Source organism: Salmo salar, chromosome ssa14 (genome assembly GCF_905237065.1).
Source record: "Salmo salar chromosome ssa14, Ssal_v3.1, whole genome shotgun sequence".
NCBI lineage: Eukaryota > Metazoa > Chordata > Actinopteri > Salmoniformes > Salmonidae > Salmo > Salmo salar.
In genome coordinates this window covers 100,003,782-100,027,574 of record NC_059455.1, presented here as the reverse complement: position 1 = coordinate 100,027,574, position 23,793 = coordinate 100,003,782, and the positions used below count along the sequence as shown (strand labels likewise).

Sequence of the window (23,793 nt, the reverse complement as noted above, 5' to 3'; positions counted from 1 at the left end):
TATATCTGATACTATATCTAAACACAACTCTGCTATATCTAATACTATATCTAAACACAACTCTGCTATATCTAATACTATATCTAAACACAACTCTGCTATTTCTAATACTATATCTAAACACAACTCTGCTATATCTAATACTATACCTAAACACAACTCTGCTATATCTAATACTATATCTAAACACAACTCTGCTATATCTGATACTATATCTAAACACAACTCTGCTACATCTAATACTATATCTAAGCACTACTCTGCTATGTCTAATACTATATCTAAACACAACTCTGCTATATCTAATACTATATCTAAACACAACTCTGCTATATCTAATACTATATCTAAACACAACTCTGCTATTTCTAATACTATATCTAAACACAACTCTGCTATATCTAATACTATATCTAATCACAACTCTGCTACATCTAAACACAACTCTGCTATGTCTAATACTATATCTAAACACAACTCTGCTATGTCTAATACTATATCTAAACAATACTCTGCTATATCTAAACACAACTCTGCTATATCTAATACTATATCTAAACACAACTCTGCTATATCTAATACTATATCTAAACACAACTCTGATATATCTAAACAAAACTCTGCTGTATCTGTTACTATATCTAAACACAACTCTGCAATATCTAATACTATATCTAAACACAACTGTGCTATATCTGATACTATATCTAAACATAACTCTGCTGTATCTAATACTATATCTAAACACAACTCTGCTGTATCTAAACACAACTCTGCTATGTCTAATACTATATCTAAACAATACTCTGCTATATCTAAACACAACTCTGCTATATCTAATACTATATCTAAACACAACTCTGCTATGTCTAATACTATATCTAAACACAACTCTGCTATATCTGATACTATACCTAAACACAACTCTGCTATGTCTAATACTATATCTAAACACAACTCTGCTATATCTAATACTATATCTAAACACAACTCTGCTATATCTGATACTATATCTAAACAAAACTCTGCTATATCTGATACTATATCTAAACACAACTCTGCTATATCTAATACTATATCTAAACACAACTCTGCTATATCTGATACTATATCTAAACACAACTCTGCTATATCTAAACACAACTCTGCTATGTCTAATACTGTATCTAAACACAACTCTGCTATATCTAATACTATATCTAAACACAACTCTGCTATATCTGATACTATATCTAAACAAAACTCTGCTATATCTGATACTATATCTAAACACAACTCTGCTATGTCTAATACTATATCTAAACAATACTCTGCTATATCTAAACACAACTCTGCTATATCTATTACTATAACTAAACACAACTCTGCTATATCTAATACTATATCTAAACACATCTCTGCTATATCTAATACTATATCTAAACACAATTCTGCTATATCTAATACTATATCTAAACACATCTCTGCTATTTCTAATACTATATCTAAACACAACTCTGCTATATCTGATACTATATCTAAACACAACTCTGCTATATCTGATACTATATCTAAACACAACTCTGCTATATCTAAAGACATCTCTGCTATGTCTAATACTATATCTAAACAAATCTGCTATGTCTAATACTATATCTAAACAATACTCTGCTATATCTAAACACAACTCTGCTATATCTATTACTGTAACTAAACACAACTCTGCTATATCTAATACTATATCTAAACACTTCTCTGCTATTTCTAATACTATATCTAAACACAACTCTGCTATATCTGATACTATATCTAAACACAACTCTGCTATATCTAATACTATATCTAAACACAACTCTGCTACATCTAAACACAACTCTGCTATGTCTAATACTATATCTAAACACAACTCTGCTATGTCTAATACTATATCTAAACAATACTCTGCTATATCTAAACACAACTCTGCTATGTCTAATACTATATCTAAACACAACTCTGCTATATCTAATACTATATCTAAACACAACTCTGCTATATCTAATACTATATCTAAACACAACTCTGCTATATCTGATACTATATCTAAACAAAACTCTGCTATATCTGATACTATATCTAAACACAACTCTGCTATATCTAATACTATATCTAAACACAACTCTGCTATATCTGATACTATATCTAAACACAACTCTGCTATATCTAAACACAACTCTGCTATGTCTAATACTGTGTCTAAACACAACTCTGCTATATCTAATACTATATCTAAACACAACTCTGCTATATCTGATACTATATCTAAACAAAACTCTGCTATATCTGATACTATATCTAAACACAACTCTGCTATGTCTAATACTATATCTAAACAATACTCTGCTATATCTAAACACAACTCTGCTATATCTATTACTATAACTAAACACAACTCTGCTATATCTAATACTATATCTAAACACATCTCTGCTATATCTAATACTATATCTAAACACAACTCTGCTATATCTAATACTATATCTAAACACATCTCTGCTATTTCTAATACTATATCTAAACACAACTCTGCTATATCTGATACTATATCTAAACACAACTCTGCTATATCTGATACTATATCTAAACACAACTCTGCTATATCTAAAGACATCTCTGCTATGTCTAATACTATATCTAAACAAATCTGCTATGTCTAATACTATATCTAAACAATACTCTGCTATATCTAAACACAACTCTGCTATATCTATTACTGTAACTAAACACAACTCTGCTATATCTAATACTATATCTAAACACAACTCTGCTATTTCTAATACTATATCTAAACACAACTCTGCTATATCTGATACTATATCTAAACACAACTCTGCTATATCTAATACTATATCTAAACACAACTCTGCTACATCTAAACACAACTCTGCTATGTCTAATACTATATCTAAACACAACTCTGCTATGTCTAATACTATATCTAAACAATACTCTGCTATATCTAAACACAACTCTGCTATGTCTAATACTATATCTAAACACAACTCTGCTATATCTAATACTATATCTAAACACAACTCTGCTATATCTAATACTATATCTAAACACAACTCTGATATATCTAAACAAAACTCTGCTGTATCTGATACTATATCTAAACACAACTCTGCAATATCTAATACTATATCTATACACAACTGTGCTATATCTGATACTATATCTAAACACAACTCTGCTGTATCTAATACTATATCTAAACACAACTCTGCTGTATCTAAACACAACTCTGCTATTTCTAATACTATATCTAAACAATACTCCGCTATATCTAAACACAACTCTGCTATATCTAATACTATATCTAAACACAACTCTGCTATGTCTAATACTATATCTAAACACAACTCTGCTATATCTGATACTATATCTAAACACAACTCTGCTATGTCTAATACTATATCTAAACACAACTCTGCTATATCTAATACTATATCTAAACACAACTCTGCTATATCTGATACTATATCTAAACAAAACTCTGCTATATCTGATACTATATCTAAACACAACTCTGCTATATCTAATACTATATCTAAACACAACTCTGCTATATCTGATACTATATCTAAACACAACTCTGCTATATCTAAACACAACTCTGCTATGTCTAATACTGTATCTAAACACAACTCTGCTATATCTAATACTATATCTAAACACAACTCTGCTATATCTGATACTATATCTAAACAAAACTCTGCTATATCTGATACTATATCTAAACACAACTCTGCTATATCTGATACTGTATCTAAACACAACTCTGCTATATCTAAAGACAACAATGCTATGTCTAATACTATATCTAAACAATACTCTGCTATGTCTAATACTATATCTAAACAATACTCTGCTATATCTAAACACAACTCTGCTATATCTATTACTATAACTAAACACAACTCTGCTATATCTAATACTGTATCTAAACACATCTCTGCTATATCTAATACTATATCTAAACACAACTCTGCTATATCTAATACTATATCTAAACACATCTCTGCTATTTCTAATACTATATCTAAACACAACTCTGCTATATCTGATACTATATCTAAACACAACTCTGCTATATCTAATACTATATCTAAACACAACTCTGCTATATCTAAACACAACTCTGCTATGTCTAATACTATATCTAAACACAACTCTGCTATGTCTAATATTATATCTAAACAATACTCTGCTATATCTAAACACAACTCTGCTATGTCTAATACTATATCTAATCACAACTCTGCTATATCTAATACTATATCTAAACACAACTCTGCTATATCTAATACTATATCTAAACACAACTCTGCTATATCTAAACAAAACTCTGCTGTATCTGATACTATATCTAATCACAACTCTGCTATATCTAATACTATATCTAAACACAACTCTGCTATATCTAATACTATATCTAAACACAACTCTGCTATATCTGATACTATATCTAAACAAAACTCTGCTATATCTGATACTATATCTAAACACAACTCTGCTATATCTAATACTATATCTAAACACAACTCTGCTATATCTGATACTATATCTAAACACAACTCTGCTATATCTAAACACAACTCTGCTATGTCTAATACTGTATCTAAACACAACTCTGCTATATCTAATACTATATCTAAACACAACTCTGCTATATCTGATACTATATCTAAACAAAACTCTGCTATATCTGATACTGTATCTAAACACAACTCTGCTATATCTAAAGACAACAATGCTATGTCTAATACTATATCTAAACAATACTCTGCTATGTCTAATACTATATCTAAACAATACTCTGCTATATCTAAACACAACTCTGCTATATCTATTACTATAACTAAACACAACTCTGCTATATCTAATACTGTATCTAAACACATCTCTGCTATATCTAATACTATATCTAAACACAACTCTGCTATATCTAATACTATATCTAAACACATCTCTGCTATTTCTAATACTATATCTAAACACAACTCTGCTATATCTCATACTATATCTAAACACAACTCTGCTATATCTAATATTATATCTAAACACAACTCTGCTATATCTAAACACAACTCTGCTATGTCTAATACTATATCTAAACACAACTCTGCTATGTCTAATACTATATCTAAACAATACTCTGCTATATCTAAACACAACTCTGCTATGTCTAATACTATATCTAATCACAACTCTGCTATATCTAATACTATATCTAAACACAACTCTGCTATATCTAATACTATATCTAAACACAACTCTGCTATATCTAAACAAAACTCTGCTGTACCTGATACTATATCTAATCACAACTCTGCTATATCTAATACTATATCTAAACACAACTCTGCTATATCTGATACTATATCTAAACACAACTCTGCTATATCTAAACACAACTCTGCTATGTCTAATACTGTATCTAAACACAACTCTGCTATATCTAATACTATATCTAAACACAACTCTGCTATATCTGATACTATATCTAAACAAAACTCTGCTATATCTGATACTATATCTAAACACAACTCTGCTATATCTGATACTGTATCTAAACACAACTCTGCTATATCTAAAGACAACAATGCTATGTCTAATACTATATCTAAACAATACTCTGCTATGTCTAATACTATATCTAAACAATACTCTGCTATATCTAAACACAACTCTGCTATATCTATTACTATAACTAAACACAACTCTGCTATATCTAATACTGTATCTAAACACATCTCTGCTATATCTAATACTATATCTAAACACAACTCTGCTACATCTAAACACAACTCTGCTATGTCTAATACTATATCTAAACACAACTCTGCTATGTCTAATACTATATCTAAACAATACTCTGCTATATCTAAACACAACTCTGCTATGTCTAATACTATATCTAAACACAACTCTGCTATATCTAATACTATATCTAAACACAACTCTGCTATATCTAATACTATATCTAAACACAACTCTGATATATCTAAACAAAACTCTGCTGTATCTGATACTATATCTAAACACAACTCTGCAATATCTAATACTATATCTATACACAACTGTGCTATATCTGATACTATATCTAAACACAACTCTGCTGTATCTAATACTATATCTAAACACAACTCTGCTGTATCTAAACACAACTCTGCTATTTCTAATACTATATCTAAACAATACTCCGCTATATCTAAACACAACTCTGCTATATCTAATACTATATCTAAACACAACTCTGCTATGTCTAATACTATATCTAAACACAACTCTGCTATATCTGATACTATATCTAAACACAACTCTGCTATGTCTAATACTATATCTAAACACAACTCTGCTATATCTAATACTATATCTAAACACAACTCTGCTATATCTGATACTATATCTAAACAAAACTCTGCTATATCTGATACTATATCTAAACACAACTCTGCTATATCTAATACTATATCTAAACACAACTCTGCTATATCTGATACTATATCTAAACACAACTCTACTATATCTAAACACAACTCTGCTATGTCTAATACTGTATCTAAACACAACTCTGCTATATCTAATACTATATCTAAACACAACTCTGCTATATCTGATACTATATCTAAACAAAACTCTGCTATATCTGATACTATATCTAAACACAACTCTGCTATATCTGATACTGTATCTAAACACAACTCTGCTATATCTAAAGACAACAATGCTATGTCTAATACTATATCTAAACAATACTCTGCTATGTCTAATACTATATCTAAACAATACTCTGCTATATCTAAACACAACTCTGCTATATCTATTACTATAACTAAACACAACTCTGCTATATCTAATACTGTATCTAAACACATCTCTGCTATATCTAATACTATATCTAAACACAACTCTGCTATATCTAATACTATATCTAAACACATCTCTGCTATTTCTAATACTATATCTAAACACAACTCTGCTATATCTGATACTATATCTAAACACAACTCTGCTATATCTAATACTATATCTAAACACAACTCTGCTATATCTAAACACAACTCTGCTATGTCTAATACTATATCTAAACACAACTCTGCTATGTCTAATATTATATCTAAACAATACTCTGCTATATCTAAACACAACTCTGCTATGTCTAATACTATATCTAATCACAACTCTGCTATATCTAATACTATATCTAAACACAACTCTGCTATATCTAATACTATATCTAAACACAACTCTGCTATATCTAAACAAAACTCTGCTGTATCTGATACTATATCTAATCACAACTCTGCTATATCTAATACTATATCTAAACACAACTCTGCTATATCTAATACTATATCTAAACACAACTCTGCTATATCTGATACTATATCTAAACAAAACTCTGCTATATCTGATACTATATCTAAACACAACTCTGCTATATCTAATACTATATCTAAACACAACTCTGCTATATCTGATACTATATCTAAACACAACTCTGCTATATCTAAACACAACTCTGCTATGTCTAATACTGTATCTAAACACAACTCTGCTATATCTAATACTATATCTAAACACAACTCTGCTATATCTGATACTATATCTAAACAAAACTCTGCTATATCTGATACTGTATCTAAACACAACTCTGCTATATCTAAAGACAACAATGCTATGTCTAATACTATATCTAAACAATACTCTGCTATGTCTAATACTATATCTAAACAATACTCTGCTATATCTAAACACAACTCTGCTATATCTATTACTATAACTAAACACAACTCTGCTATATCTAATACTGTATCTAAACACATCTCTGCTATATCTAATACTATATCTAAACACAACTCTGCTATATCTAATACTATATCTAAACACATCTCTGCTATTTCTAATACTATATCTAAACACAACTCTGCTATATCTCATACTATATCTAAACACAACTCTGCTATATCTAATATTATATCTAAACACAACTCTGCTATATCTAAACACAACTCTGCTATGTCTAATACTATATCTAAACACAACTCTGCTATGTCTAATACTATATCTAAACAATACTCTGCTATATCTAAACACAACTCTGCTATGTCTAATACTATATCTAATCACAACTCTGCTATATCTAATACTATATCTAAACACAACTCTGCTATATCTAATACTATATCTAAACACAACTCTGCTATATCTAAACAAAACTCTGCTGTACCTGATACTATATCTAATCACAACTCTGCTATATCTAATACTATATCTAAACACAACTCTGCTATATCTAATACTATATCTAAACACAACTCTGCTGTATCTAAACACAACTCTGCTATGTCTAATACTATATCTAAACACAACTCTGCTATATCTAATACTATATCTAAACACAACTCTGCTATGACTAATACTATATCTAAGCACAACTCTGCTATGTTATAATATCTAAACACAACTCTGCTATGTCTAATACTATATCTAAACACAACTCTGCTATATCTGATACTATATCTAAACACAACTCTGCTATGACTAATACTATATCTAAGCACAACTCTGCTATGTCTAATACTATATCTAAACACAACTCTGCTATATCTAATACTATATCTAAACACAACTCTGCTATATCTGATACTATATCTAAACACAACTCTGCTATATCTGATACTATATCTAAACACAACTCTGCTATATCTAATACTATATCTAAACACAACTCTGCTATATCTGATACTATATCTAACACACTGCTAATCAAACACAACTCTGCTATATCTAATACTATATCTAAACACAACTCTGCTATATCTGATACTATATCTAAACACAACTCTGCTATATCTGATACTATATCTAAACACAACTCTGCTATATCTGATACTATATCTAAACACAACTCTGCTATATCTAAACACAACTCTGCTATATCTGATACTATATCTAAACACAACTCTGCTATATCTGATACTATATCTAAACACAACTCTGCTATATCTGATACTATATCTAAACACAACTCTGCTACATCTAATACTATATCTAAGCACTACTCTGCTTTGTCTAATACTATATCTAAACACAACTCTGCTATATCTAATACTATATCTAAACACAACTCTGCTATATCTAATACTATATCTAAACACAACTCTGCTATTTCTAATACTATATCTAAACACAACTCTGCTATATCTAATACTATATCTAAACACAACTCTGCTATATCTGATACTATATCTAAACACAACTCTGCTATATCTGATACTATATCTAAACACAACTCTACTATATCTAGTACTATATCTAAACACAACTCTGCTATAACTAAAAATACACATAAAATGTACCCCCACCCCAACACACAGACACACTCCCACTCTCTCTTCATGCATGTGTATGTGTGTGTGTGTGTGTGTGAGAGAGAGAGAATGTGTGTGTGTTTGTGGATATGCATATGTGTGAGGGGGAGAGTGTGTATGTGAATCTGTGTGCGTGGACAAATTAGAGCCCTTTGCCGGGCATTAATTGCAATCCCGAGCCTTACCCATTTTTATTATTATTATTTTTTAAATTTCACCTTTATTTAACCAGGTAGGCCAGTTGAGAACAAGTCCTTTATTTAACCAGGTAGGCCAGTTGAGAAAAAGTTCTCATTTACAACTGTGACCTGGCCAAGATAAAGCAAAGCAGTGCGACACAAACAACAACACAGAGTTACACATGGAATAAACAAACATACAGTCAATAATACAATAGAAAATAGAGAAAGTCTATATATAGTGTGTGCAAATGGCGTGATGGTGTAAGGCAATAAATAGGCCATAGTAGCAAAGTAATTACAATGTAGCAAATTAACACTGGAGTGATAAATGAGCAGATGATGGTGTGTAAGTAGTGATACTGGTGTGCAAAAGAGCAGAAAAGTAAATAAAAACAATATGGGGATGAGGTAGGTAGATTGGGTGGGCTATTTACAGATGGGCTATGTACAGCTGCAGCGATCGGTTAACAGCTCAGATAGCTGCTGTTTAAGCCAGTGAGATATACCTGCTGGAGTGTGTGCTACGGGTGGGTATTGTTATCGTGACCAGTGAGCTGAGATAAGGCGGAGTTTTACCTAGCATAGTCTTATAGATGACCTGGAGCCAGTGGGTCTGGCGAACAATATGTAGCGAGGGCCAGCCGACTAGAGCATACAGGTCACAGTGGTGGGTGGTATAAGGCGCTTTGGTAACAAAACGGACGGCACTGTGATAGACTGCATCCAGTTTGCTGAGTAGAGTATTGGAAGCTATTTTGTAGATGACATCGCCGAAGTCGAGGATCGGTAGGATAGTCAGTTTTACTAGGGTAAGTTCAGCGGCATGAGTGAAGGAGGCTCTGTTGTGAAATAGAAAGCTGATTCTAGATTTGATTTTGGATTGGAGATGTTTGATATGAGTGGAAGGAGAGTTTACAGTCAACCCATGCCCGAGCCCTTCCCAATCCCGAGGCCTACCCTTTCCCGCGAAGTTCAAAGCACTACCATACCCAGGCCTGATTTTCTTCGGAGAAATTTTGGGCCCGGCCCTGCCTGAAACCCGAAACCAAAAATAACTTCCTCAGTTAGCGAACTCCATCAGCTGCTCCTGTGTGCCTCTCACTCCTGCACACTGCTCGCTCTGCATGTGCTCTTCACACGGCGGCTCTGTGAGTGTCCGTAGCAACGGATCCCCTTGAGATGTTTGGTTTAATGACGAGACATTAGAGAGCGGTTAGCTCTTCGCTACTTTTCCTCACTCCTCTAGCAGCGTTGTTGTTTTCTGTGAAAAGAAGTTCTGTTTTATATTTGATGCACTTCTAACACCATGTTATGATCTTAGTCAGATATAATAATAACAACACAAACAAACACAAAAATAAAAACAGCAGAGCACGAGCAAATGTCTCAGCTTTAAAATGTTAATGATCAATTGAGTGATTCCCTGCATAGCAGTAACTCGATGTATAATGTCGGGGCCTGGGTCAGGTAGGAAAGGTCTAAGACAAATATACAATAAACAATAGTATATGAAACAAATTCCGATATTTATTCAATTTTTCCACACATTTACAATATACATATTGACATTTTTTTTTAAATATTAAATAATATTTTGTCTTTAACCTATGTGGCCAACCCTTCAGGTCGGGTCACAAATACAGAATTCAATGTGCAATATAAATGTTGTTCACTCGTGCCAGTTAAAGTCTATTCGCTTGTGCATGTGGCTCACCCTGTGGCGAACTGCGTTTCAAAGGAAATAGAAAAAACATCAGAGATCTTCTAATTCAAATAGAAAACAACAGAGATCTTCTAATTCAAATAGAAAACAGAGATCTTCTAGTTCAGATAGAAAACAGAGATATTCTAATTCAAATAGAAAACAGAGATCTTCTAATTCAGATAGAAAACAGAGATCTTCTAATTCAAATAGAAAACAACAGAGATCTTCTAATTCAAATAGAAAACAGAGATCTTCTAGTTCAGATAGAAAACAGAGATATTCTAATTCAAATAGAAAACAGAGATCTTCTAATTCAAATAGAAAACAACAGAGATCTTCTAATTCAAATAGAAAACAGAGATCTTCTAATTCAGATAGAAAACAGAGATCTTCTAATTCAAATAGAAAACAGAGATCTTCTAGTTCAGATAGAAAACAGAGATATTCTAATTCAGATAGAAAACAGAGATCTTCTAATTCAAATAGAAAAACAACATAAACCTTCTAATTCAAATCCTAATAAAACCAATAGTTGAATGTAGATTAATTTGTCCAAACGGTTTTGAGGAAACACTAGCTGGGCCACAACAGACGAGAGGAGAATCAATGCCAAACCGAGTATCAAGGAGACGGAAGATCACAGTAACAGGAGAATGAATGCTAGACTGAGCATTAACACCCCTAATCTGGCTACAGGTTCATCTGCCTCATCTAAAGCCCATTCTGGTGGGAAGCTGCTATAGACCACCAAGTGCTAACAGTCAGTATCTGGATAAGGTTAAATACTGTTGAAGTAATCTGGCTACAGGTTCATCTGCCTCACCTAAAGCCCATTCTGGTGCGAAGCTGCTATAGACCACCAAGTGCTAACAGTCAGTATCTGGATAATGTATGTGAAATGCTTGATAATGTATGTGATAACAACAGAGAGGTATATTTTCTAGGTGATTTTAAATATTGACTGGTTTTCATCAAGCTGCCCACTCAATAAAAAGCTTCAAACTGTAACCAGTGCCTGCAACCTGGTTCAGGTTATCAATCAACCTACCAGGGTTGTTACAAACAGCACAGGAATGAAATCATCAACATGTATTGATCACATCTTTACTAATGCTGCAGAAATCTGCTTTAAAGCAGTATCCAACTCCATAGGATGTAGTGATCACAACATAGCAGCCATATCTAGGAAAACCAAAGTCCCAAAGGCTGGGCCTAATATAGTGTATAAGGGGTCATACAATATGTTTTGTAGTGATTCCTATGTTGTTGATGTAAAGAATATTTGTTGGTCTGTGGTGTGTAATGAGGAGCAACCAGACGCTGCACTGGACACATTTATGAAACTACTTATTCCAGTTACTAATAAGCATGCACCCATTAAGAACATGAAAGTAAAAACGGTGAAATCACCGTGGATTGGTGAGAAATTAAAAAATGGTATGGTAGAGAGGCAAAAGGAATGGCAAATAAGTCTGACTGCACAACCGATTGGCAAACGTATTGCAAATTGAGAAAGCATGTGACTAAACTGAATAAAAGAAGAAGAAACTACACTATGAAGCACCTTAAATTGCATTTTGAGAAAAAAGGCTAACTGATTTTAGGCAAAAATTGAAAAAAGTGGTCTATCCCGAAATAAGTTTTAATCTACTCTAATAAACTCTAATAAACTCTAATCTACTCTAATAAACTCTAATCTACTCTAATAAACTCTAATCTATTCTAATAAACTCTAATAAACTCTAATCTATTCTAATCTACTCTAATAAACTCTAATCTACTCTAATAAACTCTAATAAACTCTAATCTATTCTAATCTACTCTAATAAACTCTAATCTACTCTAATAAACTCTAATAAACTCTAATCTATTCTAATAAACTCTAATAAACTCTAATCTACTCTAATAAACTCTAATAAACTCTAATCTATTCTAATAAACTCTAATCTATTCTAATAAACTCTAATCTATTCTAATAAACTCTAATAAACTCTAATCTACTCTAATAAACTCTAATCTACTCTAATAAACTCTAATAAACTCGAATCTATTCTAATAAACTCTAATCTATTCTAATAAACTCTAATCTATTCTAATAAACTCTAATAAACTCTAATCTACTCTAATAAACTCTAATCTACTCTAATAAACTCTAATCTACTCTAATAAACTCTAATAAACTCTAATCTACTCTAATAAACTCTAATCTACTCTAATAAACTCTAATAAACTCTAATCTACTCTAATAAACTCTAATCTATTCTAATAAACTCTAATAAACTCTCATCTATTCTAATAAACTCTAATAAACTCTAATCTACTCTAATAAACTCTAATAAACTCTAATAAACTCTAATCTATTCTAATAAACTCTAATCTATTCTAATAAACTCTAATAAACTCTAATCTATTCTAATAAACTCTAATAAACTCTAATCTACTCTAATAAACTCTAATCTATTCTAATAAACTCTAATAAACTCTAATCTACTCTAATAAACTCTAATAAACTCTAATCTATTCTAATAAACTCTAATAAACTCTCATCTATTCTAATAAACTCTAATAAACTCTAATCTACTCTAATAAACTCTAATAAACTCTAATAAACTCTAATAAACTCTAATCTATTCTAATAAACTCTAATAAACTCTCATCTATTCTAATAAACTCTAATAAACTCTCATCTATTCTAATAAACTCTAATAAACTCTAATCTACTCTAATCTATTCTAATAAACTCTAATAAACTCTAATCTATTCTAATAAACTCTAATCTATTCTAATAAACTCTAATAAACTCTAATAAACTACGTGGTTTTTAGTACTTTTTGTGAACACACACAACGGACAATGATGGTGGTGTACTTTAAACAACGCCCTTATTCTAACATTGGGGCGGCAGCGTAGCCTAGTGGTTAGAGGGGGGGGCAGGTAGCCTAGTGGTTAGAGGGGGGAGGCAGGTAGCCTAGTGGTTAGAGGGGGGAGGCAGGTAGCCTAGTGGTTAGAGCGTTGGACTAGTAACCGAAAGGTTGCAAGTTCGAATCCCCGAGCTGACAAGTTACGAATCTGTCGTTTTGCCCCCTGAACAAGGCAGTTAACCCACTGTTCCTAGGCCGCCATTGTAAATAAGAATTTTTTCTTAACTTGCTTGCCTAGTTAAATAAAGGTTTGAGTTAAAAGCTTGTGTCAGCAAAGTATACAACCGTAACAAAAATAACGTTCTCAAATGTGCCATAAAATAAAAACCCTCTTGAACATATTTCTGCTCCGATTCCACTCGAGGGGTTGAGTGAGTCACAGTGATTCGTCCCATCGATCAACAGAACAGATCATCCTTCTCTTCCACGTCACAGGAAGGCACTGTCTGTTCGGACAAATCCACTTCCTGTTCACTGACACCTGTTTCCTGTACGTTGGCGGTGGTGGTGTGGAACCACGGATGGATAAGCACCTCGGCAGCAGTCAGTCTGTCCCATGGTTCTTTCCTCAGCAGGGATCGCAGCAGGCACTTTGCCCGGGGAGAGAGGACCTCGGGAAGGCAGCACTGGCCCCGTCGGATCTTGGAGAAGAGGGTAGCTGGGTCTGGGTCGTGGAAAGGGTAGCGTCCCACCAGTATAGTGTAGAGCATCACCCCTAGGGACCAGACGTCCGCCTGCTTCCCGGAATAGGAGCTGGAGCCGTTCAGGATCTCCGGGCTGACGTAGGCTGGGCAGCCGTGGGTGTCTGACATGGAGTCATCATCTCCTTCTAGAACCCTGCAGTCCTCCAGACCTTCCAGCTTCACATGGGTCCTACAGGACAACAAAGAGCAGGGGTTATTAGCAGAGAGGAAGAGGTAAAGCAAGAGACTCCACTCCCTTAAAAAAAATAGAACAACACATTATGGTTTGGTTATTAGAGAGAGGACAACACATTATGGTTTGGTTATTAGAGAGGACAACACATTATGGTTTGGTTATTAGAGAGGACAACACATTATGGTTTGGTTATTAGAGAGGACAACACATTATGGTTTGGTTATTAGAGAGGACAACACATTATGGTTTGGTTATTAGAGAGGACAACACATTATGGTTTGGTTATTAGAGAGGACAACACATTATGGTTTGGTTATTAGAGAGGACAACACATTATGGTTTGGTTATTAGAGAGGACAACACATTATGGTTTGGTTATTAGAGAGGACAACACATTATGGTTTGGTTATTAGAGAGGACAACACATTATGGTTTGGTTATTAGAGAGGACAACACATTATGGTTTGGTTATTAGAGAGGACAACACATTATGGTTTGGTTATTAGAGAGGACAACACATTATGGTTTGGTTATTAGAGAGGACAACACATTATGGTTTGGTTATTAGAGAGGACAACACATTATGGTTTGGTTATTAGAGAGGACAACACATTATGGTTTGGTTATTAGAGAGGACAACACATTATGGTTTGGTTATTAGAGAGGACAACACATTATGGTTTGGTTATTAGAGAGGACAACACATTATGGTTTGGTTATTAGAGAGGACAACACATTATGGTTTGGTTATTAGAGAGGACAATACATTATGGTTTGGTTATTAGAGAGGACAACACATTATGGTTTGGTTATTAGAGAGGACAACACATTATGGTTTGGTTATTAGAGAGGACAACACATTATGGTTTGGTGGGGGAGGGGGAGGAGGGGGAGGGGGAGGAGGAGGGGAAGGGTGAGGGGGGGAGGAGGAGGGGGAGGAGGGGGAGGGGGGGAGGAGGAGGGGGGGGGGGGAGGGGGGGGAGGAGGAGGGGGGAGGAGCATATTACCAATAATCTCTGATTTATATGAAGGAATTCTGAGTGTAGTAGAAAACAATACTGTGAATAGGTGACTGTGAAAAACAATAAACATTTTATTTGGCCAATAACCTGAATTACACCGTGAAACCAAAGTCTTCTTCCTCATCTGACTAAGGTTCAGAGTTGGGTAACACTTTACTTAAATCCTTGCAGTTAATCAATTATCACAAAGTTGTCTCTTCCCGTTTAACTTCTAGGGGGGGAATGTGTTGTGAAATGGTGTAGGAAGGAATTGAAGTCTCCTCCCTTGCAGAAGGAAACCATAGACGGTACAGTATGAAGATAGGCTGAAACTGCTTCTCCAATAGAAATCCCCGATCACACTTGTTGGTGATGTCATGGCGACTTTGGCTAGCGAAGCTCATGTGTCGGAACACGTCACCGGGTCTAAAGGTCATCCCGCACCGACCTGTGCATGTGCAGGCCCGTCAAATCAAAGGCACTCCTTCAATATAAAGTTGGTAACGACGAAAAATTTTTCAAAAAAAGGTGTCAGTTTGTCACTTTCACAAGGTCGGAGTAATAACATGTTCATCTACTGAAGACATTGGCTCTAATCTAGGCTGTGCTTTCAGATTTGGGGAAAAACGAAGTCAGAATGTTTCCCTTCTCTCATTGACTTGTCAAACCCCCGGGCCTAATCTGATTGGTCTGTTTCGTAAGCGTTCCCTGAAGCCTCACGATGTTTGCGCCTCTGGGTTTAGAAACTCTGAAGAAACTCTTGGCCAAACCTCTCCCTTCCATCCCGCGATAGTAGGTGGCGGGATGCATATTAACGAACGAAGAAAAGCTAAACCAGAAACTACTGCTGAATTCTACATGTGGATCTGTCCAGATTGTCACTGTTTACATGTGAATCTGTCCACAAGAGATTACTACAATTATATTGCATTATAAGACTTTCAAAAGCATGTACAACCCCTTATATTGCATCATTATCCCCTCCTCCTCCGCCCACCCTGTCTTGCTGCGTATACTGCGTGTCTCTACAAAAATGTCAATGACATCAATCAAGGGCCCTTTCACGCTATATAGCTAAGCCAAGCTGAGTCGAGCTGAGTCGAGCTGAGCCGAACTGAGCCGAGTCGAGCCGAGCCGAGTCGAGCCGAGTCGAGTCGAGCCGAGCCGAGTCGAGCCGAGCTGAGTCGAGCTGAGTCGAGCTGAGCTGAGTCGAGCTGAGCCGAGCTGAGTCGAGCTGAGTCGAGCTGAGCCGAGCTGAGTCGAGCTGAGCCGAGCTGAGCCGAGCTGAGCCGAGTCGAGCTGAGTCGAGCTGAGTCGAGCTGAGCTGAGCTGAGTCGAGCTGAGCCGAGCTGAGTCGAGCTGAGCCGAGCTGAGCTATGTTGTGTTGGCCTGGTTACATATCCACCATAAGTGCTGAAAATCAAAAGAAAGGCAACATCTGACCCAGCTTGGTACAGGTTGGGTTGACAGGATAGTGTGTGAAAACGGTACACGTGTCATCTCAAGTCTCTCTCTACCTTTTCCTGTCGGAGAAGACAAACTTGCGTAGCTTCAGGTCTCCTAATACGACGCCATGCTGGTGGCAGTGTGCCACGGCCGACGCCACCTGGTGAAAGAGCTGTGCTGCCCGCTCCTCGTCCAAACGCTTGCAGCTCTTAACGAAGGCGTGCATGTCCCCGTGGTCCTTCTCTAGGAAGACGTAAGCCCAGCGCTCTCCCAGCACAATGTCTCGGATACGGCTGATGTTCCTGTGGACTGGCAGGATGCGGTACGCCCGGATCTTCTCCTGGTACAGACCCATGTCAAACACCTGTGAGAACCGAGAGAGGAGACAGGGCTCTATCAGGGTGGATTCAGATGTATTAGCTTAGAGTTTGGCCCCATTGGTGTGAGTCAATACGTCTTATAATCGTCTAACAAATCCAATCCATTGAAAACAACTGATTTCAAATGTTTAGTATTTAAACCTGAGGAGAGACAGATGTAGGCTATCAGTGTGGGCTCTGCTTATTTATGAGAGTTATGCCCTCAAGGGGTGGAGAAAATGGATTTACACCAATGATAAAATGAGACAGTTATTTAATGTGTTAAAATGATGGGACGCACGTCTCCCAAACTACACCTGGCTTTAATCTCATCTGTGATCAAGGTTGGTCTTTCTTTAAGCACCTGGAACAGGTGAACGACAGCTCTACATTTCCACTCCCACGTTTGGGATATCATATTTCAGCCATGGCTTTAGTCTACTGACTTGAACACAAATGAGAGGAGTTGATAGACAGGGGAGATGGTGGGGTGTGTGACTGCATCCGTTACAGAACATAAACTTGAATTAAAGGTGGCCCAGGTGAAGTAGGCTGTTATCTTATTATTAGGCTGTTACCTTAGTATTAAGCTATTACCTTGTTATTAGGCTGTTACCTTAGTATTAAGCTATTACCTTATTATTAAGTTATTATCTTACTATTAGGCTGTTACCTTAGTATTAAGCTATTACCTTATTATTAGGCTGTTACCTTAGTATTAAGCTGTTATCTTATTATTAGGCTGTTACCTTAGTATTAAGCTATTACCTTGTTATTAGGCTGTTACCTTAGTATTAAGCTATTACCTTATTATTAGGCTATTACCTTATTATTAGGCTCTTATTGCTAAGCTATTACCTTACTATTAGGCTATTATCTTATTATTAGGCTATTATCTTATTGTTCTGCTATTATCTTATTATTCTGCTATTACCTTATTATTAGGCTATACCTTATTATTAGGCTATTATCTAATTATTCTGTGATTACCTTATTATTAGGCTATTACCTTATTATTAGGCTATTACCTTATTATTAAGTTATTATCTTAATATTAAGCTATTACCTTATTATTAGGCTATTACCTTATTATTAGGCTATTACCTTATTATTAGGCTATTACCTTATTATTAGGCTATTGCCTTATTATTAGGCTATTATCTTATTATTAAGCTGTTATCTTATTATTAGGCTATTACCTTATTATTAGGCTATTATCTTATTATTAGGCAATTATCTTATTATTAAGTTATTACCTTATTATTATGCTATTACCTTATTATTACTTAATGCACAATAGGTGCACGAGGTATTGGATCATTGGCCACTCCTCATCAATTAATTGGCTGAACAATAATGCATAAATTAATGATTTCCGATTATTTAAATAGGCAACTGTCACGTGAGTCTCAGTTAAAACATTGTATAATGACACGAAAGGGTTTTAATGAATATCAGGATATGCATCATGTGAGATTGGTGCTGTTGAGCAACACAGGACATCTCAGAAACAGTCTTTCATTCAAAGGTATTGCACCATGAATGGGTATAGTCTTTGCGCTTACCTTGCACACCATCGCGTCTCCCGTGTCAATGTTGAGTGCGCTGTGCATCCTGTCCCTGTCAGCATTATGTAGGAGCAGAAACTGGTCAATCCGAGACGGGCCTTGATGGGTAGGGGAGCCGCTCAAGAGGACCGGGGAAACAGGGGACCCCGGCGAGCTACCGAGGAGCCCCACGTCACCCATACACTCGATCAACCTAGCGCATTTGGACATCGGCTCGTCACCTGTTTCTGAGTCCGCACGTTTCTGTCCGACTTTTCCACTGCGGATGCATTGGACTGGGTTGCTCCACTGAACGTTCCTCATTCTAATACAGCGCGACTTGTTATGATGAATTGTAAATGGTGCGTTCTGTTGGTTGTTGTTGCTTACGCGCACGGAGCAGCTTCGGTCCAAATGGTTTTCATCCAACTGGCAAATCTAACTTCTCAGGCTAAATATATATTTGCATGCTGATCAGAACATTTTGTTTTGGAATGGATCCTTCAAATATTACAAATTCCTTCCTTCATCCAGGTTCTGTGTCAAGCACTGTCGTCGGTTTTGGACGACATTCCCAGTCAGTCCACAAAATGTCTCCCAAACGGTGCGTCTGGACTGGAGACAGAAGTCCGGGGAGAGAGAGAGAGAGCGCTGTACTTTTTGGTGTGAAATTCTCAGCGCCGTATCGAGTAGTGAGAGACTGTCTAGCTCAAGCAGAGAGAGAGAGAGATCTACACAGCTCTGTTGATTGCAAAGCTCTGCGCTCAGTCAATCACCGCGCCGCTGGACCTCCGCCCGGTTCAGCCTCTTGAAAAGCACTGCACCGCCCCAGTGATGTAGCAATCCACACGCAAACAAGCCGCTTGAAGCCGCCCGGGTCGAGTGAAATAACCACGATTGGTTCCGCCATCCATTGTAAAAACATCACACCAACATGTGAATGGTGACGTATTGTTATGATATGCCAATAACGAACCATATGACGCAAATGCAATACTGTTTGATTCATCAAAACGTGTGACCCGGACAATGATTAACTTTTTTATTTCCACAGTTCTTGCTTCTTCGGATAAACTCGGCACGCTAGCCTAGGCTACATTTCACTGATGATATAACCCCTAATCAGCATTTAATGTCAGTCATATCATATGACAAGGCCGCAATAAACAGTGCATATGAACCAAATAGTCTGACTATGAACAGGGTTAAGTAAAAAAAATACTTTAAAATACTACTTCCTCTTTTTTTAGGATATCTGTACTTTACTTTACTATTTATATTTGTTTTACTACTTTTTATTTTACTTCACTACATTCCTAAAGAAAATAATGCAATTTTACTCCATACATTTTCTTTGACACCCAAACGAACTCGTTACATTTTGTAAAGGAAAATAGTCCAATTTGAGGCATTTGTCAAGAGAACATCCCTGGTCATCCCTACTGCCTCTGATCTGGAGGACTCACTAAACAGAGAACATCCCTGGTCATCCCTACTGCCTCTGATCTGGAGGACTCACTAAACAGAGAACATCCCTGGTCATCCCTACTGCCTCTGATCTGGAGGATTCACTAAACAGAGAACATCCCTGGTCATCCCCTGCCTCTGATCTGGAGGACTCACTAAACACAGAACATCCCTGGTCATCCCTACTGCCTCTGATCTGGAGGACTCACTAAACAGAGAACATCCCTGGTCATCCCTACTGCCTCTGATATGGAGGACTCACTAAACAGAGAACATCCCTGGTCATCCCTACTGCCTCTGATCTGGAGGACTCACTAAACAGAGAACATCCCTGGTCATCCCTACTGCCTCTGATCTGGAGGACTCACTAAACAGAGAACATCCCTGGTCATCCCTACTGCCTCTGATCTGGAGGACTCACTAAACAGAGAACATCCCTGGTCATCCCTACTGCCTCTGATCTGGAGGACTCACTAAACAGAGAACATCCCTGGTCATCCCTACTGCCTCTGATCTGGAGGACTCACTAAACAGAGAACATCCCTGGTCATCCCTACTGCCTCTGATCTGGAGGACTCACTAAACAGAGAACATCCCTGGTCATCCCTACTGCCTCTGATCTGGAGGACTCACTAAACAGAGAACATCCCTGGTCGTCCCTACTGCCTCTGGTCTGGAGGACTCACTAAACAGAGAACATCCCTGGTCATCCCTACTGCCTCTGATCTGGTGGACTCACTAAACAGAGAACATCCCTGGTCATCCCTACTGCCTCTGATCTGGAGGACTCACTAAACAGAGAACATCCCTGGTCATCCCCTGCCTCTGATCTGGAGGACTCACTAAACAGAGAACATCCCTGGTCATCCCTACTGCCTCTGATCTGGAGGACTCACTAAACAGAGAACATCCCTGGTCATCCCTACTGCCTCTGATCTGGTGGACTCACTAAACAGAGAACATCCCTGGTCGTCCCTACCGCCTCTGATCTGGAGGACTCACTAAACAGAGAACATCCCTGGTCGTCCCTACTGCCTCTGATCTGGTGGACTCACTAAACAGAGAACATCCCTGGTCGTCCCTACTGCCTCTGATCTGGAGGACTCACTAAACAGAGAACATCCCTGGTCATCCCTACTGCCTCTGATCTGGAGGACTCACTAAACAGAGAACATCCCTGGTCATCCCTACTGCCTCTGATCTGGAGGACTCACTAAACTCATATTCTTCGTTTGTAAATAATGTCTGAATACTTTAGTGTGCCCCTGGCTATCCGTAAATTAATTATACAAGAAAATGGTTCCAACTGTTACTTTTCATATTTAAGTATATTTTAGCAATTATATTCACTTTTGATACTTCAGTATATTTAAAACCAAATACTTTTAGACTTTTACTAAAGTAGTATTTTACTGGGTGACTTTTACTTTTACTTGAGTCATTTTCTATGAAGGCATCTTTACTTTTATTCAAGATGAACAACAGTCGGGTACTTTTTCAACCAGTGCTTCTTGTGAACAAGACTATAGCAGGATCACAGAAAGACAATCAGGGTATTCTCATGAAGTCAAAGCTCAATGTTTCTCAAAGAAAAAAAAGCAAGGAACATAATCATTCTATAGCAATACAGCACAATCAAATTATTTTCATACCAGTCAGATTACAAAGGGAACAGTGAGCACACTCTTTCTGTTGACTACAAAGTTAAAGTGAGAGTTTGAGTCTCCTAAATGACACTCTGTTTCCTATAAAGTGAACTACTTTCAGTCAAACAGTGGACTAGCTTAGGTCAAACATAGGGCACTACATTAAGTATTTCTACTTGCACATCATCATCTGCTCATTTATCACTCCAGTGTTAATCTGATAAATTGTAATTACTTTGCTACTATGGCCTATTTATTGCCTTACCTCCTCACGCCATTTGCACACACTGTATATAGACTTTCTTTATTTTCTACTGTGTCATTGACTTGTTTATTGTTTACTCCATGTGTAACTCTGTGTTGTTGTCTGTGTCACACTGCTTTGCTTTATCTTGGCCAGGTCGCAGTTGTAAATGAGGACTTGTTCTTAACTAGCCTACCTGGTTAAATAAAGGACTAGTTCTCAACTAGCCCACCTGGTTAAATAAAGGACTTGTTCTCAACTGGCCTACCTGGTTAAATAAAGGACTTGTTCTCAACTAGCCAACCTGGTTAAATAAAGGACTTGTTCTCAACTAGCCTACCTGGTTAAATAAAGGACTTGTTCTCAACTAGCCTACCTGGTTAAATAAAGGTGAAATAAATTTTTTAAAAGATCTGATGTTATTCAGGTTAAATAAAGGTGAAATAAAAAAAAATAAGTCAAACAGTGCACTACTTTAGGTCAAACAGGGCACTAGTCTCTGTCCAGTGGTCATCCTGTTGGTGAGTTAGTCTCTGTACAGTGGTCATCCTGTTGGTGAGTTAGTCTCTGTCCAGTGGTCATCCTGTTGGTGAGTTAGTCTCTGTCCAGTGGTCTCCCTTTTGGTGAGTTAGTCTCTGTCCAGTGGTCTTCCTGTTGGTGAGTTAGTCTCTGTCCAGTGGTCTCCCTGTTGGTGAGTTAGTCTCTGTCCAGTGGTCTTCCTGTTGGTGAGTTAGTCTCTGTCCAGTGGTCATCCTGTTGGTGAGTTAGTCTCTGTCCAGTGGTCTTCCTGTTGGTGAGTTAGTCTCTGTCCAGTGGTCATCCTGTTGGTGAGTTAGTCTCTGTCCAGTGGTCATCCTGTTGGTGAGTTAGTCTCTGTCCAGTGGTTATCCTGTTGGTGAGTTAGTCTCTGTCCAGTGGTCTTCCTGTTGGTGAGTTAGTCTCTGTGCAGTGGTCTCCCTGTTGGTGAGTTAGTCTCTGTACAGTGGTCTCTCTGTTGG

At 36.4% G+C, this 23,793-nt stretch overlaps 1 protein-coding gene across 1 annotated transcript; it reads right to left on the bottom strand.

The window, feature by feature from the left end:
• Positions 1-13,814: 13,814 nt before the first annotated feature.
• Positions 13,815-20,316, bottom strand: trib1 (tribbles pseudokinase 1). Its single transcript, XM_014143276.2, has 3 exons — positions 19,457-20,316; positions 17,604-17,896; positions 13,815-15,079 (listed from the first exon to the last, which is right to left on the bottom strand). Exons 1-3 carry the CDS (start codon positions 19,760-19,762, stop codon positions 14,605-14,607), a joined length of 1,074 nt encoding a protein of 357 aa, XP_013998751.1. The 5' UTR covers positions 19,763-20,316; the 3' UTR covers positions 13,815-14,604.
• Between the last annotated feature and the right edge of the window lie 3,477 nt (positions 20,317-23,793).

Excerpts from the sequence above, each read along its gene's own strand:
- trib1 (XM_014143276.2), bottom strand. The coding sequence starts at position 19,762 with ATGAGGAACGTTCAGTGGAGCAACCCAGTCCAATGCATCCGCAGTGGA. Across the intron at positions 17,897-19,456 it reads GAGACGCGATGGTGTGCAAG|GTGTTTGACATGGGTCTGTA; the intron begins GTAAGCGCAAAG and ends CGGTTCTCACAG. Across the intron at positions 15,080-17,603 it reads GTCTTCTCCGACAGGAAAAG|GACCCATGTGAAGCTGGAAG; the intron begins GTAGAGAGAGAC and ends GTTGTCCTGTAG.